Source organism: Mirounga angustirostris, unplaced genomic scaffold, assembly GCF_029215605.1.
Source record: "Mirounga angustirostris isolate CCGP_5_RB_7025 unplaced genomic scaffold, mMirAng1.0.hap1 SCAF_4, whole genome shotgun sequence".
Classification (NCBI taxonomy): domain Eukaryota; kingdom Metazoa; phylum Chordata; class Mammalia; order Carnivora; family Phocidae; genus Mirounga; species Mirounga angustirostris.
The window spans coordinates 159832458-159857618 of record NW_026991712.1 but is presented as its reverse complement, the minus strand read 5'-3'; the positions used below and the strand labels follow the sequence as shown (position 1 = coordinate 159857618).

At 49.9% G+C, this 25161-nt stretch overlaps 2 protein-coding genes across 36 annotated transcripts in view; one reads left to right on the top strand and one right to left on the bottom strand.

Annotated features, from left to right (window-relative positions):
* Positions 1 to 3979, top strand: part of LOC135364196 (bone morphogenetic protein 8B) — a 34504-nt gene extending 30525 nt beyond the window's left edge. For 2 of the 4 annotated variants that reach the window (XM_064589405.1, XM_064589403.1), the window contains exon 7: positions 1036 to 1174. Coding sequence is in view for 2 of the 4 variants with exons in the window: in XM_064589406.1 (XP_064445476.1) it covers positions 1036 to 1352 (317 nt within the window). In the remaining 2 variants the exon portion in view is untranslated. Of the gene's footprint in view, positions 1 to 1035 lie in introns of all 4 variants that reach the window. The other 2 variants (XM_064589406.1, XM_064589404.1) reach the window with 2 other exon arrangements.
* LOC129046472 (peptidyl-prolyl cis-trans isomerase E-like) lies at positions 2363 to 23349 on the bottom strand. Of its 32 annotated transcripts, none has more exons than XM_064589413.1 (8): positions 22860 to 23341; positions 22391 to 22455; positions 22139 to 22228; positions 21319 to 21387; positions 21073 to 21242; positions 16638 to 16738; positions 13509 to 13635; positions 3433 to 3891 (listed from the first exon to the last, which is right to left on the bottom strand). In XM_064589413.1, exons 5-8 carry the CDS (start codon positions 21086 to 21088, stop codon positions 3698 to 3700), a joined length of 438 nt encoding a protein of 145 aa, XP_064445483.1. In that variant the 5' UTR covers positions 21089 to 21242; positions 21319 to 21387; positions 22139 to 22228; positions 22391 to 22455; positions 22860 to 23341; the 3' UTR covers positions 3433 to 3697. The 32 variants fall into 32 exon arrangements, 22 of the variants coding, with proteins under 22 accessions (XP_064445478.1, XP_064445477.1, XP_064445479.1 ...); XR_010410989.1 differs by lacking the exons at positions 3433 to 3891; positions 21319 to 21387 and adding exons at positions 5955 to 7520; positions 16294 to 16458 and having other exon boundaries at positions 22860 to 23342; XR_010410990.1 differs by lacking the exons at positions 3433 to 3891; positions 21319 to 21387 and adding exons at positions 5955 to 7520; positions 15542 to 15673 and having other exon boundaries at positions 22860 to 23342.
* Positions 23350 to 25161: the final 1812 nt, after the last annotated feature.

Sequence of the window (25161 nt, the reverse complement as noted above, 5' to 3'; positions counted from 1 at the left end):
AAGAGGTGGTTGAAGGTGAGCGCCACCCCCCCCCCCCAGGTGAGAGGAAACGCATCACTGACAGGGGCTTTGGCTCTGTGGGGACACTGCCTTTCTCACATCAAGTGGGATTTGCTGCCCTCCCCTCCCCCCAGAGCCACCTTCTGGGAGGAGCTCACTGGTGATGAGACCCGCGTGAGAGTCCCCAGGTTGTCCTTTATGCATGTGATTCGTGCTCCTCCAGGCCCTCGGGCACCTGCAGCTCTGACGGCAGGATGGCTACTCTCAGGAGTAGGTACGGTGTGGGGGGGCGGAACCCTGGGGTCTGCAGGTGAGCCCAGGGACAGGAAGCCTTGTCCAGGGACAGAGTTGCTGTTGGGGTGAAGGGCCTGTTTTGTTGTGTCATCCCGTGGCTCCTGTTTGTCTACTGGAATGTTCCCTGTCTCCCCACCCCTTTCTGCCGCTGCTCGGGAGAACTATTTTTAGGGGGCTGAGAACAGGCCGCTCCCTCAGGCAGGCTCTTTGCTGGCAGTCAGGCGGTTAGGAGGGTCGCAGGTCCCCACACCCGGTCCCTGGCCCGCCGCAGACAGCCCCATGACACGGCACCACGCGCGGTCTCTGTGCCCTCGTTCTCGGTCTGCCCAGAACAGGAGCTGCCTTAGAGCTCGTTACCAGGGCTGGGAAGTGCTCTGAGGAATAACAGCTTCAGACACCCCAAGGGTGGACCTAGGGTTCTAGGCTTTGTCCGGTTCTGTGAACGTTCACCGGCCCACATTTGGGAGGGGAGACAGACCGCAAACGGCTAACGGGGACAAGAGATGACCAGGGACATCCCAGAAGCACAGAGAGGAGCGGAGGGGACCCCGGAGGGCTCCTGGGCACACCGTGTGCTGGGGCGTCCCGTCTGGGGGCAGTGGGGCGGGGCAGGGGGGCAGGGGGATGCGGTGGGGCGGGTCTCCGCGGGAGCACCTGCCAGGGGCTGCAGGTGGAGGATGGAGCAGGTGGGGGTTCCAGGGGAAGGCCACGTGTTCACGCCTCTGCCCCCGCCCCCGCCAGGTGCACCTGATGAAGCCAGATGCGGTCCCCAAGGCGTGCTGCGCCCCCACCAAGCTGAGCGCCACCTCCGTGCTCTACTACGACAGCAGCAACAACGTCATCCTGCGCAAGCACCGCAACATGGTGGTCAGGGCCTGCGGCTGCCACTGAGGCCCTGCCCCCGCCGCTGCTCCCCCCCACCAACCCCGGGTCAGGCCCCTCTCCAGAGGCAGGAAACCCTGCAATGCCGGCATTGCTCAGGTGGGGTGGCAGGGAGGGCCTGCCCCAGCCTGCCAGGGTCTCCCTGGCCCCTCCGCCCTTCCCCTGGGGGGTGGTAGACCGGCTGGCCCGACACACACGGACTGCACTGGGTTCCGTTCAGAAGTCCTGCCGTGGGACGTGTGCTTGGCCCCCTCCAGGCCAACGTGAGGGCCATCTGGAGCGTGAGGCCGGCTGGCGGGGCTCCGAGCGGGGAGGAGGGGTCCTCCTCTTTCCAGGGCACGCACTCACCTTCGGGACCGTGTATTCCTGGGCTCCGACCTTGGCCCACTAGCAGTTAGCACATTAGAAACAGAACAAGCCGGATGGGCCTCATACCAAGACGGAAGCCTGCAGGGATGTTTTATGGCATGTGTCTTCCCCTCCTGGGGGAAGAGCTCGACCACCCCACCCAGGAGCAGATAACCTTGGGGGCGGGCAGTTCCCTCCAGCTTTTCCATGTGAGGCTCCGCAGCACCTCGCCCACGGCCAACATCAGTAAGCAGCCCGGGTGGATTTTCCACTGAACCCGGACAGGCCTCAGAACCCTCGGCACATGACTCCAGACCCCCCGCAGCAACCATTTCACCCACAGACGGGGCCTGGGGCCAGGGTGGGGACTGTCCGATAGAACCCAGGGCTTAAGGACAGGCTGTTCTCCAGTCTGCACCACCCTGTGTGCCCGGGAGTGAGACCTGTGAGCCTGAGACAAGGTCCCCGTCCCAGGGGAGTGACAGGGGATAATCAGGCCGGTCCTGGGTGGGAGGGTCCCGGAAACCGCCACAGGCCGTTGGAGCATTTGATTTCTGACTCACTAAGCCTGTAAGTTACCTGCTGGCACAGACGGAGTCCCGCTGCCCAAACCCTGAAATACTGTGTCGTTCAAAGCAGCTTGGGGGCCCCCTGCCGTGTGCCCCAGGATGCGCCCCTCAGCAGTCACTCGGCACCCCGAGGAGGGGCCCCGGGACAGCAGGTGGGACAGTGGGTGTGGACGCTGGGGCCCTGCTGCAGGACAGCGGCGCCTCCGCAGGGACCGGGAAGGGACTCTGGAGCGAGCGCAGAGGGAGAGACCCTCCCCGGGTACACGGAGGGTGCGCGCAGGCTGTCTGCAAGGTGGAGAGTTCCCTAGTAGCCGGGGGCTTTGACCTCAGGCTGGCAGGGATTGGAGCACAAAGTGGCTGGAGTGTCAGGAGACCTGTATTCTGGTTCCAACTCGGCCACTGACCTGTTTGCTGTCTGGACAAGGCCCCTTCCTGATTGAAGCTTCAGTGATGTGGGACATTCCTCCCTCGGCCTGAAGCCCTGACCCTCCCCTCTCTGCCACAGCCCAGACACAGCCTGAGCCCAGCTGCCGCAGGACACGAAACCTGCCATCTGGGGACCTTAGTTAATGGCTTTGTCCTCCCAGCATCACGGGTAGTGGAGGTTTGGAAACTTTGGACAAATGTCAGTATTAGGTCTCTTCAACGCCTAGCACATAACGTGGCATGCTTTGGAAAGTTTGTAAAATGTTTTAAAGGTGCAGACCGCCTTGCCCATTGGGTGTGCCGAACAGGTACATATCGTGATCTGAATCCCTTTGTGTGCAATCAAGTCGAAAGTAGAGTGTTCACGGCCTTTCTGACAGACTTCTAGAACCTCCAGCCATCCAGGCAGCCACCAAATGGAAACCAAACAGAAAAGGCCTTGGAGAAAAACGATGGATGCACAGTCAATGAAGGGGCAGCCATCTTGTTTCCATGGTTGCCCGGCAGCCCAGGCTCCCTTCAAGGCTGCACATTGGAAGCCTAAGTAAGGGTGGTCAGCTCGGGCCCGCTGACAGCAAAGGAAATGCTGCCAGGAAGAGAGGCCACGGAGGAACAGCCAAGTTTGGGGCCCTTAGCGTGGGGGGGCTGCTCTGTGTGCCGCATCTCCACTGTCCCGGCACAGCCCTGGGCCCGACGCCAGCCCATCAGGCAAATCCCCATCCTTGTGTCTCTCTGTAGGGACGTAGGTAACATGCTCCAAGAAGTGCCCAGAGAGGCACAGGAAAGGGGGCTGTGAATAGGACAGGGTGGGTTTTGGAGCCAGGAGACCTGGCGTGAAATCCTGGCTCTGCCTCTTGTTAAACTGACCACATTTTGTCACATCTGAGTGAGAGGTTTTCTTCCTCTGAATGGGGTATTGGTTCTGTCCTTGCAAGGCCATCGTGGGATCAGGTGCATCCTCGAAAGCCCTTGGCACTGCGTCTGCACGGTGCCGAACGAATAGCATCTACCAGTGGTCTCAGTTTAAGTGAACTGGCGCAGCTGTGCCCCCCCATTGGCCTTCCCGTTAACACCTGCTCCTCCCAGAGCATGCCCAGGAGGTGCTGCTGTGTTTACTTTAAGGCTGCATTTTTCCTAAAAAATCTAAATGTGGTCCTCTCTCAGGAGGAGGTGGGGACTTACACAATCCCCTGCCTGTGAAAGTCCCGGCCTGCAGGGACCGACAGGGACTCAGAGTGAGCCATGCGGCCGGGTACGTCTGCTGAGGAACCCCTCCCCAAGTCCAGCACCCACCTGCGACCTCCAGGAAGCTGAAGGGGGAGCTTTCCAGAATTTCTCTTCTTACTGGGAAGCCTTGAGCAAACATTTGGCCCTTTAAAAAAAAAAAAAAGTTTTTCCTCACTGAAGAAAATATTACCTGTGCACCAGGGAAATTTTTGAAAATAAAAAGAATACAAATACACATAATTCCAGCACACAGAGCTAAGCACTGTTAATCCCTTCCAGTCTTTTTCCTTGACACACATGTCTTTTTATATAGAATATATGGCTATTTTACAAAGTTAGGATCATACTCTATGCACTACTTGATCTGATTTACTCAATCTTTGGTATATTTAGAAAATCTGTTATTAAATCTTCTTTGAAAACCTAACTTGCAGCATTCCATCCCTTGACCTCTGCCCCAGTTCTGTCACCATTCCTTCTGCAGAGGTGGGTGTGGGGCCCCCACGACCCTACTCTTGGGAGCCCGGGCCCGGCCCTGGGGGCTCAGGTCACCCACCGGGAGTCTCGGGATCTGGCATTTCACCTCTGAGGCGCGGGTCACCACCTGTGGTGGCAGGGGGGGCGGGTCCCGGGTGTGGACCCAGGTGATAAACTCTGGGGAAGCCCTTGTACAGCACAGAGTGACCCACTGCCGCCCTCTGGTTCCTTATCCGCCGGCTTCCCAGCCAGCCTGCTAGTCCTGCCTTCGCAGGGCCATCGGGGAAGCACAGCACGGGCCCCCTCCCTCCCCTCGTTTCACGGGGCTGTGACCAGTCCTCCCTCCGGGGGCTTCAGGCCAGCCCGTTCGTCCTCCCGGGAGCCAGCCTTACCGGGGACTTGGCGTACATCTCTTCTCGCAACCTCACGCCCACCCCGCGCAGCTGGCCTTTTCCCAGTCTCAGTGCTGCCTGTCCTGCCAGCCAGGGCTGAGCAGCGGTGAGAGGGCTGCCGGGGCGGGGAGCGACGGTCCCTGCTGGGAATACAGCAGGTCGCGGTCCCGGCCACAGTGGTGGGCCCCAGCCGGCCCGAGGGGACACGGGGGCCCAGCCGGCCCGAGGGGGGACGGAGCCCAGCTGAAGGCAGAGACCAAGGTTGGCCGAGGCTGCTAGAGCTGTGCTGGGGTCCCAGGCCAGCAGGCTTCTCCCCTCCCCTCCAGGCTCAACCTGACTTCAACCCAAAATGAGGACCAGCCTTGCCCAGTGGTTTCTGAGTGTCGAGCCTTGATCTAGAGCCCCTGGCCGGCAGCAGGGGAGCGAGCAGGTGGCAGCCCTGGACGTTGTTTCTGGTGACTGATGGGACACGCTGCGAGGTGGCCCGGCTGGCCAAACACCGGTATTGTAGGGTGAGAGCAGCAAGGCTACCAGCTGTGGCACCAGACTGACTGCCACTGGGTCTGGAGTCCGGGGCGGGGGCGGGGGCGGGGGCGGGGGGCGGCATCTCTGGCGGGCTCCTCCAGTCTCCCCAGCGCCGAGCCCAGTGCCTGGCGGGAGGACCCCGGGCGCTCTGCGTACTACAGTGCCGAGCATCGGGTCAGTGGCTGGACAACGGGTGACTGGGTGCCCATGAGACGCACGACCGGGCGTGAGGGCACGAGTGGAGCCTGGCTCAGCTGACTCACTGGCCCGATAGCAGGGGTAGCAGGGGAGAGGAGGACAGAGGCACTTCGCGCCAGCTCTGAGCTCGGCTGCCCTGCAGCAGTCTGACAAGGGGAGCTCTCAGGGACTCGGCCCGGGTGGGAGGGGAAGAGCAGGGGCGGGTGCTCTGGTCTGTCAGGGAGATGGTCCAGTCACAGCCGCAACCCTGCAAGCACCTGGGACCGGGCTGGCAGCAGCAGCACAAGCGCTAGGACTGACTTTATCAGAAGCGATGCCCTCAGAGGGACGTTTGTGCAGACTGTTGACAGCTCTTCAAGCAGGCAGCTCCGACTCCAGGACAATACCATGTGGATGCCTCAGTCTCTCACCCAAGGGACAGTCAATGAAATGGTGAGCAGAGCTGTTTAAATCATTTTAGACTGGTATATGCTTTCATTCATTCAACAAATACTTATTGTCTGCTTTGTAACCAGGCTCCTGTTAAGCCCTGGGGACACTGGTCCCAGCCCTGGTGTAGCTCGCAGTTTAGCCACTCAAAAGTAACTGTGGATTCATCTCAGGAATGCAAGGCTGGTTTAACATCCAAAAAGCAATATAATATAGCACATTAACAGAACAGAGTACAAAAAACACATGATCACCTCAACGGACAAGGAAAAGGCACCCTGCAAAACCCAACACCTTTTCATGATAAACACTCAACAAACTAGGAATAGAAGGGAACTTCCTCAGTCTGACGAAGAGCACCTACAAAAAAAAACCCACATGGTGAAGACTAGATATTTTCCCCCTAAGATCAGGAATAAGACCAAGATGTCTACCCTCACCACTTCTATTCAACATTGTACTAGAGGGTCTAGTCAGGGGAAATTGCAAAAAAAAATGAAGTGAAAATTGGAGACAACATGAACTTATACAGAAAATCCTAAGGCATCCACTAGAAAACTATTAGGACTAATAAATTCAGCAAGGTTGCAGAATACAAGATCAATATACAAAAATCAATTTATTTCTATACTTTAGCAATGAACAATCTGAAAATGAAATCAAGAAAACAATTCCAAGGGCGCCTGGGTGGCTCAGTCAGTTAAGTGTCTGCCTTTGGCTCAGGTCATGATCCCAGGGTCCTGGGATCGAGCCCCACATGTCAGGCTTCCTATTCAGTGGGGAGCCTGATTCTCCCTCTCCCTCTGCCACTCCCCTTGCTTGTGGTTTCTATCTCGCTGTCAAATATTCAAAAAAAAAAACAAAACAATTCCATTTACAGTAACATCAAAAGAATACCTAGAAATAAATTCAATGGAAGTATAAGCTTATGTTCTGGTAGCTATAAAATATTCCTGAAATATATTAAAGAAGATCTAAACAAATGGAAAGACACCCATGTTCGTGGATTGGAAAACTTAATACTGTTAATACGGCAACACTTCCCAAACTGATTTCCAGATTCAGCACAACCTCTATCAAAATCCCAGCTGACTTTTTTTGCAGAAATTGACAAGTTATTCCCAAAATTCATATGGAAAAGCTAGAGACCTAGAACAGCCAAAACAACCTGGAAAAAAGAACAAAACTGGAGGACTCACACCTGTCAAATTCAAAATGTACTACGGAGCTACAGAATACATGACAGAGTGGAACTGGCATAGGACAGATCTATAGATCGATGAAACAGAATAAAAGGCCAGAAATAAAACCCTTACATCTATAGTCAATTGATTTTCAACAGGGATGCCAAGACATTTAAACAGGAAAAGAACAGCCTTTTCAACAAATGATGCTGGGACAACTGGACATCCACGTGCAAAAGAAGGAAATTAGACCTCTTTTTCTCACACTATACACAAAATTTAACTCAAAATCGATCAAAACCCTAAATGTAAGAGCTAAGCCATAAACCTCTTAAAAGAAAATATAGGAGTAAATCTTCGTAACCTTAGGTTAGGCAAAACCTTCTTAGTTACGATGTCAAAAATATACTGATGGGGCGCCTGGGCGGCTCAGATGGTTAAGCATCTGCCTTCGGCTCAGGTCATGATCCCAGGGTCCTGAGATCGAGGACCGCATCAGGCTCCCTGCTTGAAAGGAGGCCTGCTTCTTCTTCTCCCTCTGCTGCTCCCCTTGCTTGTGCTCTTTCGCTCTGTCAAATAAATAAATAAAATCTTAAGAAATATATATATATACTGATGGAACTAAAAATAAATTAGACTTCAACAGAATTAAAACCTTTTGTGCTTCAAAGTACACCATAAAGAAAGTAAAAAGACAACCCTTGCAAATCATGTATCTGATAAGAGATCTATACCTAGAATATTGAAAGAACTCTTGCAATTCACTAATAAAAAAATAAATAACCCAATTAAAAAATGGGCAAAGGATCTGAATGGACATTTTCTCAAAATATACAAATGGTCAATAAATGCATGAAAAGATACTCAATATCATTAGCCATCAGGGAAATGCAAATCAAAACCACAATGAGTGGAGCACCTGGGTGGCTCGGTAGGTTGGGTATCCAACTCTTGATTTTGGCCATAACCTGGAGGTCGTGGGATCGAGCACTGCATCAGCACAGTGCAGAGCCTGCCTGGGGTTCTCGCTCTCCCTCTCCCTTTGCCCCTCGTACTCTCTCAAAAAACAGAACAAAGCAAACAAAAATAAAACCACAATGAGACAGCACTTCATACCACTCAGATAATATAAAGAGAATATAAAAGAGCTGGTAACCAGGGATGGCAGGGATATACAGAGAAACCGGAACCCTCACAGGTTGCTGATGGGAATACAAAATGGCGCAGGCACTTTGGAAAAGTCTGGCACTTCCTCAAAATTAAAAAATGGTTATCATATGCCCCAGCATATCTACCCAGGAAAAATGAAAATATATGTCCACACAAAAACTTATACATGAATGTTCAGAGCAGCATTATTCATAATACCCAAAAAGTATAAACAACACAAATGTCCATCAACTTATGAATGGATAAACAAATTGTGGTATATCCATACACTGATTATTCATTGGCAATAAAAAAGAATTAAGTACTGATACATGCTATATCATAGATGAACTTTTTTGAAAACATTATGCTAAGTGGAAGCCAGCCACAAAAGGCCACATATTGCGTAATTCTATTTATATGACATGTCCAGAATAGGCAAAACCAGGAAGAGAGAAAGTAGATTAGTGTTTGCCTAGGGCTGGGGGACAAGATGGGGGTGCTAAAGGGTGCGACGTTTCCTTTTGGAGAAAAATGTTCTAAAATTATTGTGGTAATGACTGCGTAACTATGAGTACGGTAAAAACCACTGAGAGGTATACTTTAGATGGGTGAACGGAATGGTATGTGAATTGTATCCCAATGAAGCTGTTTAAAAAATAAAAATAAATAAAAAATAAATCATGTTACAGAACAGCAGAGCCTAGTGGCACAGACATTTGCTCAGCAAATGGAAGCAGAAGACACAGTCACCTAAGTGTGTGTGTGTGTGTGTGTCTCCATCCCTCTCTCTCTCTCACACACACACAAACACATACACATAGGTAACATACCATGGAAGGCTTTTGGAGGAAGTAATACCCGAGTTTAAAAAGCCCATGTTTGGCGGGGGCTGAGAGGAGTGTAGTACAAGGAGCTGTAAGCTCGTCTGTGTTAACGAGAAAGCCCACTTTCCACGGCTGGGCCTCAAGACTGTGTGCTCCCTTTGGATGGAGACCATGGGAGAGTGGAATGAGTCCCACTCTCAGTGTTGGAGGTGATCAGCGTGCCTGACACGTAAAAAATCAGCCCTGTGAACCTCAGCTTTAAATATTCAAATATTTATTTACACTGTTTAGAATACAGTAGTGATCAAGAAAGACTGCGTCCTGCCCTCATGAGGCTAATATTAAATATATGAGGAAAAACGAAGCTCACTAAAAAGAAGAGATGACAGGAATGCCCATTCTAGAGAGACAGGTCAGGGCAGGCCTCTCGCACAAGGTGCGTGGCACCTGAAGGAAGTGAGGGGTGAACCCTGTAGATGCTGAAGGAAGAATGTTCCAGAAGAGGAGGTGGGATGACCAAGGCCCTGAGGGGACGTGAGCTATGACATGAACAGCAAGCCTGCCATGGGGACCAAAGGCAGAGCAGCACATTCGGGGAGCTTGGGGCGGTGCCGGGCCTCAGGCCAGAGGGTCCTGCTGGATCCCACATGCACGATGCGGCCCCAGGAGGGCTCTTAGCAGGAAAAGGGCGTGAATGGGTTTGTGTTTGGAAAGGATGGCTCTCTGACTACCTTGCAGATTAGCCCCAGAAGGGAAGAGGCGGGAGTGGAAACCGGGAGACAAGCGTGAGGACTTGGTGCTAGTGGAGGAAGGGTAAAGAACAAGTGGACCAAAAAGTGACTTGAAGACCCGTGGGTCTGATGTGTGTGACGGAGGAGAGGGGTCGAGGATGAGCTTAAGCTGAGCAGGCAGCTAGGTGGGTGGTGGCGGCACTGAGAGACAAGGAAGAGGGGAGGAAGGGTCTGGGGGGAAAGAGCAAGAGAGCCTGTGAGCTCTGAGACGCCCGTGGGACGTCCAAGGGAAGGCGACAGGGAAAGACCAGCATGGAGGCTGACACGTGGGCAGGATTCACCCACAGATGTGACTGGAAGCCCTGGGATGGGAAGGGACTGGCTAGGGTGCTGGTTCTAAACAGGGGAAGACTGCCCCCTCGAGGCTACTTGGAAACTGCAAGGTCTGTTTTCAGTTGTCAGTAATCCTGGGGGTGCTATAGCATTAGCAGGAAGGGAGCAAGGAATCTAGATGTCCTGCAATGTCCCACGTAAGGAAGAATTCTTCTTCTCCTTCTTCTTCCCTTTTTTTTTTTTTAAAGTAGGCTCCCTGCCCAGTGTGGAGCCCAACATGGGACCTGAACTCATGACCCTGAGATCAGGACCTGAGCGGAGATCAAGAGTTGGACACTTAACTGACTGAGCCACCCAGGCGCCCTAAGGAAGAATTATTCTTAATCCTCTGACTTTAAAATGCTCTGAGAAACATTCATGTAGCAGAGAAAAATCTGTTCATCATGATCGGAGCTGAGAACCTAACTCCATTTTACATATAAATCCAAAGACTTATAGGGGCTCCTGGGTGGCTCAGCTGGTTAAGCGGCTAACTCTTGGTTTTGGCTCAGGTCATGATCTCAGAGTCCTGGGATCAAGCTCTGCATTGGGCTCCACACTCAGCGGGGAGCCTGCTTAAGATTCTCTCTCCCTCTCTGTATGCCCCGCCCTTCCCCCCACACCCCTGCTCTCTCTAAAATAATTTTTTTTTAAGATTTTATTTATCCATTCGAGAGAGCAAGCAAAAGAACACGAGCAGGAGGAAATGGGGGGAGAGGGGGAGGGAGAAGCAGACTCCCCGACGAGCAGGGAGCCCGATGCAGGACTCAATCCCAGGACCCTGGGACCACGACCCAAGCCAAAGGCAGACGCTTAACTGACTGAACCACCCAGGCGCCCAATAAATAAATAAATCGTAAAAAAAAAAAAAAAAAAAAAAAAAAAAAAAAAGACTTATTTTTTTGCATTGAATTTTTCCAGAAATAAACCTACCACATAAACTAAGGAAACATTTAATTTTTTCTTTCAGAATTTTACCAAGAGATTTTCACTGTTTCAGAAAATCATGTTACTGTGATCCTGCCAACAAAATACCCGGTTATCAGTCCACACTGCTCACTGTGGCTCTGGACAGAAGTGCACATTTAAATATTTCACGTGTTTAGCTGTGTCCAAGCATTTAAATACTGAAATACAGTATTTCATATGTATATGAAATAATACTTTCATATTATAATTATGACATAACACTATTTTTTAAAAACTATGTGTTGGAAAGCTCTATGAGCTGGGACTTTCATTTCCACCTAGTAAAAAATCAGGCCTAGGGGCACCTGGGTGGCTCAGTCGTTAAGCGTCTGCCTTCGGCTCAGGTCATGATCCCAGGGTCCTGGGATCGAGCCCCGCATTGGGCTCCCTGCTCCACAGGAAGCCTGCTTCTCCCTCTCCCACTCCCCCTGCTTGTGTTCCCTCTCTCTCTGTGTCTCTCTCTGTCAAATAAATAAATAAAATCTTTAAAAAAAAAATTAAAAAAAAAAAAAGAATCAGGCCTAAGAGGTGGGCACTGGGCTAAGAGGTTAAGAAACCATGAAGGGAAGAGCGAGGGAAGAGAGGCAAAGCCAGGGTCAAGCTCTGGGTCCCTGCAACACCTCACAGGTCGGGGGGAGGAAAGAGGAGACTGAGACACAGCAGCCAAGGAGAATCTGAGTGGTGGGCGAGGCGGACTGCAGTGATGCCTGGGGAAGCTGCTCAGATCTCCTTCACGACCAACACCCTCACTCTCTCACCTCCCAGAGGCATGAGACACTACCAGCCCCAGGAGAAGTTCCATCCCAGGAAATGCCACTCACCCCTCCTGGGAATCGGTCAGAATTCATGACTGGGGAGGGGGTTCAGAGACCCGGCCCCCAGGCCTCAATTCAGAACAAGTCAGAAGGGCTATCGGAGTTCCGGTGACCCCCCTGAGACAAGCTGAGGCCTCGGTGTGACTGCACGGTGGCTCCATTTCACTCTCTGCCCAATCTGCCCCCCTCATTCCCCTGCAAGAGTGGTCCCTGAGACCACTCCCGGATAAACTTTCTGCATGCAATCCTTCAAGAGGCTGTTTCCCAAAAAGTCTGACCTAAAGCAGCCGAAAACTGGGAAGAAGAAAAAAAAAAAAAATCAAGTAGCGGTAACGTATGTTTTTCAGAGATAGAGCAATAGAAGCCAAAATAAGCATCTGAAAGAAATGAATGTTGCCTTTGGCAGGCAGAAAAATTATGATACGGGGCGGGGAGCAGAAGAACATCATGTTATAACAAACTTCACAACTGTCTTTATGTGCAATGATGACTTCAATAAACATTTTTTAAAAGGCTAAATTTAAATTAAAAAATGTTAGCTTTTAATTTATAGCCCTGCAAATAGTCACTTCTCAGTGGAGAAAGCTGGTAGCTGTCTCCTTAAGCAAATGGCCAAAGTTAACGTCACAAATACCAGAAGTGACATCATCACGCACATCCTTACATGATGCGCTAATGAGGTGCTCCTGCCAGAACACCTCACACCAGGAAGTACCAGGCAAACACTGAGAAACCATCTTAAAAAACGGGCCTGTTCTCTTCAAAGTCATAGAGATCAAGAAAGACACTGAGAGGGGCGCCTGGGTGGCTCAGTCAGTTAAGCGGCTGCCTTCAGCTCAGGTCATGATGATCCCAGGGTCCTAGGATCGAGTCCCGCAACCAGCTCCCTGCTCAGTGGAGAGTCTGCTTCTCCCTCTCCCTCTGTCTGCCTCTCTGCCTCCTTGTGCTCTCTATCTCTCTGTCAAATAAATAAATAAAATCTTAAAAAAAAAAAAAAAGAAAGAAAGAAAGACACTGAGAAACGGAGACCCTGTTCCGAACAGAGGGAGACTAAAGAGACTCGACCCTGCCGTGCAGCATGAGTCCTTGCCAGGGAAGGACAACGGTTACTAGAAAGGATGATACTGGGGAAATTGATGAAATCTGAACACGGCCTGAAGACTAGTAAATAGTGCATGGATGTTCAATTTCCTGATTTTGACGGTCGCGCTGCGATCACGTAAGGGAACATTCTTTTCTTAGGAAATATATACCCAACTATTCAGGGGTCAAGAGGCATGATGTCTTCAACTTCCTCTCAACTGGCACAGTAGGGGGGAAATATATCTGTGTGTATAAATTAAATGGAAAAGCGTAGGGGGCAAAAAGTAAATGAATGAGTGGGTCAAGGATATATAAGAGTTCCTTGTACTATTCTTACAGAATTCTTATTCCACATATCTGTAAGTTTGCAAATATATCAAAACAAAACTACAAAAAAAAAATACAATTTCTAACTTTCAACAGCCTACTCTTTCTAATGGTCCTAAGCCTTTACAGAACTTCAAAAATGCCTGCTCAGGCTCATATGACGAGATGCTGGGGTCCCGAATGCCTCAGAAGGACTCAGATAAAGGTGTTAAAGTCTCAGGATTCCAGGCAGCCTCCTACCCAGCCCACTCAGTCCCTGGCATCCGGCCCACAGCCCCACTCACCTGCTGTCATGGGAACAACGTCGGAACGCAGCAACATCCGGATGCGGCCGGCCGGCTTGTTCCCGATCTTGATGTCCATGTACATGGTCATCGGATTCGACCGGACCTTTTTTGCCGTGGGCTCTCCCTGGGCACAGAAGAAATGTCAGGTTGGGGAGCACTAGACTCCGCAAGTCGGAGAGCGGGTATTCTGCATACACACCAAGAACCCAAGGGCAGCAAGTGGGCCGCAGCAAGGTGCTGCCAGCCGGAGCCCCAGGGCCGGGACCCCGAGCACCGGCTAAATAACTGCCCCCCCCAACTGACCCCGCAGGCTCGGGACCGCGTCCCACTTGCCCTCAGACGCCAGCTCGCTGCACCCTGGCCTGTGGTCCCAGAACCCCAGCTCCGTGGCCCACAGTGCGTGCCTCTCCGCACCCGCAAACCCCAGTTCAGGGGCACGTGGGTGGCTCAGTCAGTTAAGTGTCTGCCTTTGGCTCAGGTCATGATCCCAGGGTCCTGGGATCCAGTCCTAAGTGGGGCTCCCTGCTCATTAGGAAGCCTGCTTCTCCCTCCCCTTCTGCAGCTCCCTCTGATGCTCCCCCTGCTTATACTCTCTGTCAAATAAATAAAATCTTGGGACACCTGGGTGTCTTAGTCGGTTAAGCGGCTGCCTTCGGCCTGGGTCATGATCCCAGGGTCCTAGGATCAAGTCCCACATCGGGCTCCTTGCTCAGCGGGGAGCCTGCTTCTCCCTCTCTCTCCCTCTGCTTGTGCTCTGTCAAATAAATAAAATCTTAAAAAAAAAAATAAAAAAATAAAAACAAACAAAAAACAAATAAATAAAATCTTTAAAAAACAAAAACAAGGGGCGCCTGGGTGGCTCAGTTGGTTAAGCGACTGCCTTCGGCTCAGGTCATGATCCTGGAGTCCCCGGATTGAGTCCCGCATCAGGCTCCCTGCTCAGCGGGGAGCCTGCTTCTCCCTCTGACCCTCCTCCCTCTCATGCTCTCTGTCTCTCATTCCCTCTCTCTCAAATAAATAAATAAAATCTTAAAAAAATAATAATAATAAAAATAAAAAACAAAAACAAACAAACAATCCCAGTTCAAGCCCACTCCCATGACAGGGACCCATAATCTTTTCCCTCTGTGCCAGGCCCTACAGATTCATAGCTGGCTGCAGTGGAAGCAGAATGGGCGGCGCTCGGGCTCGGGCCTGAGTGCCCAGGAGACAATGAGGTCGGGCCTTGCTTTGTGCTCTGAGTGCACCGGGATGACTAGCTGATAAATACAACATTCAGTACAAACCCTATCATGTGTTTGCTAGAGAAAACTATGGTCTCTGACCTATTTGTGGTGTGGATTAATAGGGCAACGGATACGTACTGGCTTGCAGGCCAAGTTCTGGAGTTGTTAAATAAGGCCCTTAAGGAACTGGCAACCCAGCGGGGGAGCGACATCCGCGAGTGCGGGAGGCACAGAGATCCCGCGGCTGCACAGCCTTGGTTCCCATCGCGGTTCCCCACTCCGGAGCTGCGTGCTGTTGGACAAGTTATTAGATCTCCCTGTACTCAGTTTTGTCACCTCGAGTTGGAGACAGTATTAGTACTTATCTCAAAGGATTATCGTTAGGATTCAGGATTTGTAAAGCCCTTAGAACAGTGCCTGGTATAAAGTAAGCAACATTTAAACATCTGTTAAATAACTACTGTCAAAATAATGCTGTAAGCGCCCGGACTGAGGGCGCCCCAGGAGCCCCGGGACCATGGAAGCCCAGAAGGGACCTTCGCTTACTCCACTGGAGGTGTCAGAAAAGTTTCCTGGAGAAGGTAGCAACTGAGCTCAGCGATGAAAGGTGAGTAGGAGTGAGCGAGATAAAGTCGGTTGGGAAGGGAACTTTTTAGGCCAAGGAACTGCTTATGTGAAAACACAGAGATTTATAGGTACCCACAAACTCTGTCCTAGAATGCCAAATGGGGATATAACGTGGAGAGGTGAGTGGGGTCCGAACACGGAGAGTCCCTCTGTCCCCCTGAAGGAGCCCGGACTCACCTCTCCAGATGAGGAGTCCTCAGACAGCTTGAGAGCCGTATGGTCAGCTCTGCCTTAGAAAGCTCCCTCTGGCTGCTCAGGACAGGAGCACGCAGGCCCGGGGCAGGGAGACCAGCTAGGGAGCTCCTGTCACTATCCACAAGGGAGATGACAGAGGCTAGCCAAGCCACGGTGGCGGGAGCAAATGGGAGAGGAGAGATGCAGGCGGATGCAAAGGAGAACATTAGCAGGACATGGCAACGCAGGAGGTGTGGATTATGATGAGGAGCCAGAGGACATGGAAGTCCCTGGTGTGGGGGACTGCGGAAGACACCAAAATTCACTCAGATGGGGTACTCAGGATGACCAGAGTGGAAGGAGAGAGGAAATCCACTTAGGACGTTACTCTGTTGATTTATGGTGACTGGGAGAGAGGAAATCCACTTGGGATATGCTTTGTTGATTTATGGTGACTGGGAGACATGCAGGCAGAAACATGTGGAACTCAGGAGAGAGGTCAAGGCTAGCCCTAGACATCAGGAAATCAGCAGAAGGCTGAGTGGCTGTGATAAGCTCAGACACGGGCCACAGAGGCCGAAACTGCAAGGACAGCATCAGAGAGGAGCCGAGGGCTAAGGGAGGAACTCAGAGAAACACCACTGCTCCAAGGGTGGACAGAGGAGGGGGAGCTCGGTTATTTATTCCCAGAAGCAATGGTCACGATGGGGTATCGAGAAGCAGGAGAAAGTGCTGAGGCAGGAAGCGCCCGGCACCTGGGTACATTCTGAGGAGCTGAGGCCTCTCTGGAATCAGGCCAGGAATAGGAAGGCAGCGAGCCTGGTGCCAAGGTCTTCAGTGAGGGTGCGGGAAAGGTCAGGAGGATGGCGGATGCTGGTGAGGGGGTATCCTCACTGTCCTTTCTCATCTCAGACCGCCACCTAGTTCAAGCAATCTCATGCTGGTACCCAAGCACGCACAGGATACTTCTCACCTAGAGCCCCACACGGACAAGAAAGCCAAGCTTCTCCATTCAATTCATCCAGCACCGCCCACCTCAGAAGCGCCCTGGGTGGAAAGTGCCAGCCCCTCGCAGGGAAGCGCATGCCTTCGATCTCACCTCCCGGGTTTCCACTCTGGGAGGCTCCAACCCTTCTTCCTCTTTATTCTCTTCAAGAGTCTTCCCAGAAAACTTCTTCAGCCAGTCATCATCTGCCCACACTGAAAGGAAAAGAATCGAACGAATGCTAAGAAATTCAAGCTTCTCGGCCAACTGCTCGCTAGCTGTGCCCAGTGCTTTGCTGCTCTGTCGACGAAGTGGACGACGGCCCATGGGGCTCTCACGGGCAGAAGGTACCGCTTAGGACAAGGGAAGCTGTCACTGGGAAATGTCAGACCTTCAGGTCCAGCTCTCCACAGAGGCAGAGGCAGAGGAGAGAAACAAAGAAGGACTGAGCCGAGAGCCAAAAGGGAAGCCCCAGCCACCGTCAAGGCTGGAAGGGCACAGTCCGTGTCTACATCCCGGGGCAAGACTTTCCTGGGGACAACGGCTCTAGCTCTGCGGAGAATCTCAACCTCTGTTTCCACGGAGGTGCCACATTCTCTTCTCCCCCATACACCTCTCTCCCCGTGGACATACACCACCGCAGCGGGAAGTGAGACAGCGGAGGCCAAAGCTGAGGACGTGACGAGAAATCTGCGGTTGCCGCCACTCGCCCGGTCTGGATGAGCCTTCCTTAATTCTCACTGGGTTGGCTAAATGGACACGAACTGTCTGCCCAAAGAGTTCAATTCATTCTGAAAAGACTACAATACCACTCAGCTGCTTAAACCTTGTTTAAGTTAAAAAAAAAAAAAAAAGATTCCATTTACTTCTAAGAAATCTGAGACTTGCTCATGATTAATTCTATGCTGGGAGCCCAAACGCCCCAACAGCAAGCTAAGCACAAAGCTAACCATAAACTGTCCCTGAGCCACCACACACTTCTTTCAACACCAATATGAAGTTCTGTGCTAGCATGATCTTCGGATCTGAAATTATAAGGGTAAATGCAGTTACCGTGTATTGAGTCTGCTTTAAAAAATCAAGATCAGGGGCACCTGGGTGGCTCATCAGTCATGATCTTGGGGTCCTAGGATCGAGCCCTGCAACGGGCTCCCTGCTTCTCCTTCTCCCTGCCCCTGGCTCTCCAATAAATAAATAAACAATAAATAAATAAAATCTTTTTAAAAAAAATCAAGATCAGCACTAAATGGGAGAGAAACAGTATCGCTTGCTGGTGGGGAACATGTTTGATGAAACAGTAATGTATTCATGGAACGATGTATAGGGATACATTATTATCCAAGAATAACTGATACTAGGGAAAGGTAAGTAGATAGATTTTTTAAAAAGGCTTGTTTTGGGTCTTTTCATGAAAACTAAAAAAAAAAAAAATATGAAAAAAGATTCCTTAGTTTAGTAAGAGAGAATTATAGCTATGCTCTTGTTCTTAGAAACAGATGAATCAAGTACGAATTTTACTTCTAACAATTAAGAAAAAATTGAACAAGAGCATGAAATATCCTTATTTCATATTTAGTCATAAAGATTGATTATAAGGAAAATAAAAGATTGAACATAAAGGTAAAAAAGGGGAGGGTGGAAACATTTAAGAATTTTGTTGTAGGCAAAATAATGGTGCCCTCAAAGATGTCCACATTCCATTCCCCAGGACCTATGAATATGTAGAATTACATGGCGAGAAGGAAGTAAGATTGTAGATGGAATTAAGGTCACTAGTCTGCTGACCTTAAAATAAGGGTATCATACTGGATTATCCAGATGCACGCCCAGTGTAATCACAAGGGTCCTCTAAATGTGCAGAGGAAGGCAGGAGAGTTAGTTTCAGACTGATGCAGTGTGAGAAAGACTCACTGGGCCACTGCTGGCTTGAAGATAGAAGCGACCAGAAGCCAAGGAATGAGGTCAATCTCTACAAGCTGGAATATGCAAAGAAACAGACTCTCCCCTAGAGCCTCCACAAGGAATGGAGCCCTGCTCACACAGTGAGACCCACTTTGGACTTCTGACCTCTAGAACTGTAAGATAATGCATTTGTGGTGTTTTGTTTTGTTTTTAAAGATTTTATTTAACTCTTTGACAGAGAGGTGAGCACAAGCAGGGAGAGCGGGAGAGGGAGAAGCAGGCTCCCTGCTCAGCGGGGAGCCTGATGCGGGGCTCGAGCCCAGGACCCTGGGATCATGACCTGAGCCGAAAGCAGATGCCTAACGACTGAGCCACCCAGGCGCCCCCATTTGTGGTGTTTTTAAAGCCACTAAATTGGTGGCAATTTGTTACAGCAGCAGTAGGAATTTAAATCATTTTCTTTTGAAGCACTCAGCCTATCACACTCCTTACAGGTTTTCTCTGGTTTAACTACAAGAGAGCCACTTTTCTAGGGCTCAAGAGAGTCTCCGCTGTTGACGAGAGCCAACCACAGCAGTTTTCCACGATCGCTTTCACACGCCTCATGGAACCCTGCCTCTCACGCCAGCTTCACAGTTTCACCTTTGTAATCCTTGTACCTCTGTTTGTGGTGCATCGCCCTAGACTGGAGGCCGGCAAACTTTCCGTCAAGAGCTAGACAGTAAATATTTTTTGTGGGTCATACACGGTCTCTGCTGCATATTCTTCTTTTTTTTTCCCCACGACCCATTAAACATATAAAAAACGACTTAGCTCATAGGCCATACAAAAACCGGCTGCAGGCTGGATGTGGCCTGTCGTCCGAAGTTTGCTGACCCCTAATGTAGATACAAAAATGTCGGGGACAGACTGGCCAACACAGGTGGTTGGCATTTATGCACACGGTCAATGGAAAGGCTTTCTGAATGAGAATTCATTTTATAAGTAGCCAGTTCCCAGTGAATACTTTCAAATAATGACAACTTTTGTGTCCTAGATAACTTTGAAACTGTGGAAACTGGAAACATGATAGGCGCCTGAGGGTCTCATGTCCTGTAAAGGAGCATCCCCATAAGGGCTTCAGTAAAAAGCAAAGAGTCTCAGCCAGACCAGGCTGTTGTTGCTGCTGAGCACCCTAAGAGGATATGAGTTCATGCTCGCAGTCCCACTCTTCCTGTAGTTAGCACTCAAATAAAAGCTCCGTAGCACAAGCACATGGAAAAAAGACACACTTTCCCTTCCTACCTACCTACCTACCTAGATTAGATGCATTTAACAAAGAGCATGTACTAACTGCTTGTTAGAGCTGGTGATGCAAGGATGTGTGCTCAGGTTGTGGGAACAGAATACACACAGGAACCAAGAACTAGCAATGCCAGGCCCCAGAAAGCTTGGGGCTCTGCAGGGTCTGTCTTCTATATTCTACCTACATGAGGGGAACTATGAGCCAGGCCTGGTGGGCCTTCCTTCAACCAGAATGTCCAGTCCCTCGGCAACGGCCCCCACCAAACCAGGGTTTTGGGGGTTGAATAATGTCCCCCGAAATTTCATGTCCACCCAAATTTCAGAATGTGACCCTATTTAAAAATAGGGCCTTTGCACGGGGCGCCTGGGTGGCTCAGTCGTTAAGCGTCTGCCTTCGGCTCAGGTCATGATCCCAGGGTCCTGGGATCGAGCCCCGCATCCAGCTCCCTGCTCCGCGGGAAGCCTGCTTCTCCCTCCCCCAGTCTCCCTGCTTGTGTTCCCTCTCTCTCTGTATTTCTGTGTCTCAAATAAATAAATAAAATCTTTAAAAAAAAAAAAATAGGGCCTTTGCAGACATAATTAGTCAAGATGAGGTCATATTGGATTAAAATGGACCCTAAGTCCCATGACTGATATCCTTGTAAGTAGAGGAGACGCAGACGCATGCAGGGAACAAGGACCTGTGAAGACAGGGGCAAAGATAGGGCTGATGCAGTTACAAGCCAAATAATGCCAAGGACTGCCAGGAGCCACCAGAAGCTAGGGAGGAAAGGATTCTTCCCTACAGCCTCCAGAGGGAGCATGGACCTGCCAACACCTTGATGTAGGACTTCTAGCCTGCAGAGCTAGAAGAGCTAAGAGAATAAATTTCTGTTGTGTGAAGCCACCCCAACTGCTGCTCTCCCTGCTTGTGCTCGCTCGCTCTCTCTCTCTCTGACAAATAAAGTCTTTATTTTTATAAAAAAGATTTTATTTATTTGACAGCGAGAGAGCATAAGCAGGGGGGAGTGGCAGGCAGAGGCAGAGGGAGCAGCAGACTCCCCGCTGATCAGGGAGCCTGATGCGGGGCTCAATCCCAGGACCCTGCAATCATGACCTGAGCTCAAGGCAGACGCTTAACCGACTGAGCCACCCAGGCACCCCATAAATAATAAAATCTTTTTAAAAAAATGAAAATCTAATTTTTAGATGCTTCCAAAAATATTAAAATCATTTTATTTTAAATAAACATAGCTAAACAGTGAATTTTTAAACTTTGTAGTATCCAATTCTACCACTACAGAATTTAAGCCTTAAGTTACTTTCCAAGCATTTTAATGACTTTTGTTTATAAGACTTACAGAACATAGATAAAGTTGTTTACCAGTTATTCCCTCCATGGGTGGCTCAGATGGTTGAGCATCTGCCTTCGGCTCAGGTCATGATCCCCTGGTCCTGGGATTGAGCCCCGCGTCAGGCTCCCTGCTCAGCGGGGAGCCTGCTTCTCCTTCTCCCTCTGCCACTCCTCCGCTTGTCCTCTCTGGCTCTATCTCTCTGTCAAATAAATAAATAAAACCTTAAAAAAGATTATTCACTCCAACTGAGCACCAAATGAATACAGAGCGCTTACCTCACTACTGAGTTTGGTGACTGCTAGTGAAGGGAGCCTACTCCTGTCCTCAGGAAAACGTTACGTTAGCTGGCAGACAGCAAGAGCAACAGGAATTACTAATTTATAGAATTCAGGGAGGGTACAGCCCCCAGAAAGCCAGTCTTACTGTTTTATTTAAGAAACGAAGAACTGAAGGCTCAGATGGTTTAAGTATCACACCCAGAGTTAGTGGCACAGCTGGGTCTAAAACTCCTATCTTAGAGAATAACAACCAAAGATCACATAGAAACGTGCACGGTAACTGTGATACCATTTTAAGGGAAACTCCCTCGGGGTGAGTAGAGGCCAAGGCCCTCACTGCTGCAGCTGAGCTTCCCTGCCACCCTCTGCTATTTAAAAGCACAGCTGCCAACAAGGGAGGTCTGATCAGCAGGTGTGGTGGGGTATAGCTACCCAGCAGGTGGCGTGAAACAACACCCAGACCTTTCAAGATTTTTCTAAAACTACCTTCCTACTGAATCCTACTATACAGTTTGTTTATTAAATGATCAGAAATCAAAGGCCCCAAAGGGTTCCAATGTGGAGAAAGCCTTTCCTCAAATCCAACAAACTGTCAATCTCTGTGAATTTCAGCCCATAGCCACACCACCATCCTGGCCCTGCTGTCCTCAGAACGTTCCTCTTCCATCACCAAGATCATAGTCACGTTGACCCAGAGAGGCATCCTCCTGAACTTCGTTACATACCAACCATACACAGAACACACATGACTTAAAATTTTTCCTGAAGTCCTTTTCCTGACATTAGGAATCTGAAAATGAGACACTGAAGTCCTCACCTGTTTCACCAGAAGAAACTAAGTATCTGTGGTGTCTCCAAAAGGAAGCAGCATGAAGAACTCTGTTGTCCACCTCCTCTGCCAGCCCACCTGCAAAGACCACGTGCCTTCTGAACCGATGCCCTCCACACGCTTGGTACAAGCTGCTGCAACACAGCCAGACAGCAGCGGCCGGAGGAGGAGTCCCTAGTGTTTTAGGTATACAAAATGACCTGTGAGGTACACTCCTCCCCCATCCCCTTTCAGACTTACATCGAGCCTCTGGTTACTCGGATACCTTCACTGCCTCCAGTTTGACTCTCTCTTCTATACAATCACTAGAATGAATCCAAGAAAGTGCAAATCGGATCACATCACTATCCTGCTTAATATTCTCCAACAGCTCATTACTGCCCACGGAACAGAGTCCAAATTCCTTAGCACGGCATATAAGACCTTCCTAACCTGAGCCCTGCCCACCTATCTATTCTTCTTTCTCCCTTGCTCCCTCAACGCAAACCATTTGCCCCCAAATGTTAGACCACTTCACCCCTCCAGGCTCTTGCTGCTCTCCATTCAGGTAACAGCCTTACTCCAGATCTTTCAAACCCAGCTCCGGCCTCGGTGCCTCGGTGCAGTTAGTTTGTCCTCCCCTATCCAGACCGAGTGCTCCTTCCCTGAAACCCTCAGCCCGACCCTCCCATCAACACTGTCCATCAAACGCTCGCATCATGGTGCTCACCAGCCCCGGTAAAGATGTTTTCCATAATTCCCCACCTATTCTGTGAATTCCTTCTTCTAAGGGGCCAGGACTGCGGAGTTTATGGAATGAATGGGCATGAGAGTTTGGAATGCGGTCCGAGGTCACAATAACAGATCTCACCAACTCTCCGAGACCAGGGTCAGAGGGAAACGGGTTCTGGGCAGCGCTAGGCCCAGCAAAGCCCTTAGGTCGCAGGCGCTGCTCACAGGCTGGAGGAGCAGAGCCACAAGAGACCCGCCCGGCTAGCTTCAGTGGAGCCCTCACGCCGGCTCAACAGAAAAACAGCACCGTCTAGGGGGCAGCCATCTTGCTCCCAGGCTCTTCCGCCGGAAGCTGTAGCTAGGCCCCGCCCCCAGACCCGCCCCCTCGCTGGTTGCGCACGGCGCTGGGCTCCTGTCCAGGGGCAGGTGGATCTTGGTTTGGGGGGCACTCGGAAGGTAACAGAGAACACAAATACATAGCCGCATTAACCGCGGAAGTCAGAAAATATGGGACTCTACTTCGACCCGGCCTTTATTTCTATTTCTTTTAATGCTGGTGTGATTAACATAATTAACAATGTTATATTTGTTTCAGGTGTACAATAAAGTGATTCAGCGAATCCATTTACAGCTATGTGCTCAAGATAAATGGAATCTTAATCCCCATCACCTGTTTCACCCATCCCCCCACCCACCTCCCCTCTGGTAACAAGTTTGTTCTCTGTGTTTAGGAGTCTGTTCTTTGGTTTGTCTTTTTGTTCGTTTTGTTTCTTAAATTCCACGTGAGTGAAATAATACGGTATTTGTCTTTCTCTGGCGTATTTCGCTTAGCATTACACACACACACACACTTCTTTATGCATTCGTCTATCAGTGGGCACTTGGGCTGTTTCCATAGTTTGGCTATTATAAATAATGCTGCAATAAACATAGGGATGCATGTATCCCTTTGATTTAATATTTTTGGGTTTTTTTTTTTAAGATTTTATTTGCCCACTTAAGGGTGAGAAAGAACTATGTGGGGGGGTGAGGAGCAGAGGGAGAGAAGCAGACCGGGCCAAGCAGGGAGCCCGATGGGGGAGGCTCCATCCCGGGATTCTGGGATCATGACCTAAGCCAAAGGCAGACACTTAATGAGCCACCCAGTATTTTCGTATTCTTTAGGTAAATACCCAATAGTGTGATTAGTGGATTGGGTAATTGTATTTTTTTTTTAGGAACCTCCATATTGCTTTCCAGAGTAGCTGCACCAGTTTGCATTACCACTCCCAGTGCACAAGAGTTCCTATTTCTCCAGATCGACACTTGTTTCTTGTGATTTTAGCCATTCTGACAGGTGTGAGGTGGTATTTCATTGTCGTCTTGATTTGCATTTCCCTGATGAGTGGTGACATTTTTCCATGTCTACTGGCCATGTCTTTGGAAAAATGTCTGTTCATGTCTGCTGCCATGTTTTAATTGGATTATTTGGTTTTCCTTTTTTTTTTTTTTGGACTAGGCTCTATGCCCAACATGGGGCTCAAACTCACGACTCTTGAGACTAAATGTTGCATGCTCTACCAACGGAGCTAGTCAGGCGCCCTGAGTTGTACTTCTTAATATATTTTAGATCCTAACCCTTTGTTGGATGTCTACAAGTATCTTCTCCTTCAGTAGGTTGTCCCAGTTTTGTTGTTTCCTTTGCTGTGGTAAGTGAATCAGCCTTTACTTAAGGTGAGACCAGACCTTAAAGAAAATGGGGAGTCTGCTAACTGCTAAGAGGGAAGAATATTCTAAGGAAAATGACCCCCTGGGTAAGGTCCCGAGTAAAGACAGCCTGCCAGATTTCAAGGAAGGTAAAAAGTGTTCCTAGAGGACAGGGAGGGCAAGCAGACTGGTTGACCTTGGCCAGGTGAGGGCTGTTTTGAGGACTAAAGGAACCACAAAGTGCTTAGGACTCCAGCATTTGTTTGCTGTTGCCACTCAGACCTAGCCCCAAGCCTTTTCCCATTGCCAGAGGAAACCTTAGTTGCATAATCAGCTGACTGCAGAAGAGGGGACCCATAAATGCCAGCTAACACATCCAAGGAGGGAGTGCACCCAGTTCTTCCGGGTCAGACCCCAGGTCTGCTATGATCAGATTTCTATAGGTTTCTACAGGTTAAATGGGGGTCCATTATAAAGGTCCTCCCACAAGAGAACGCAATGGGACAGTTCTGTATACCATTGCTAATAGTCTGTTTGTAACCCATCAGGAAAGGATAAGCTATACAGAACTTCATTTGACTCTAAATACATCCTAAAATTACTTCCAAGTGAAA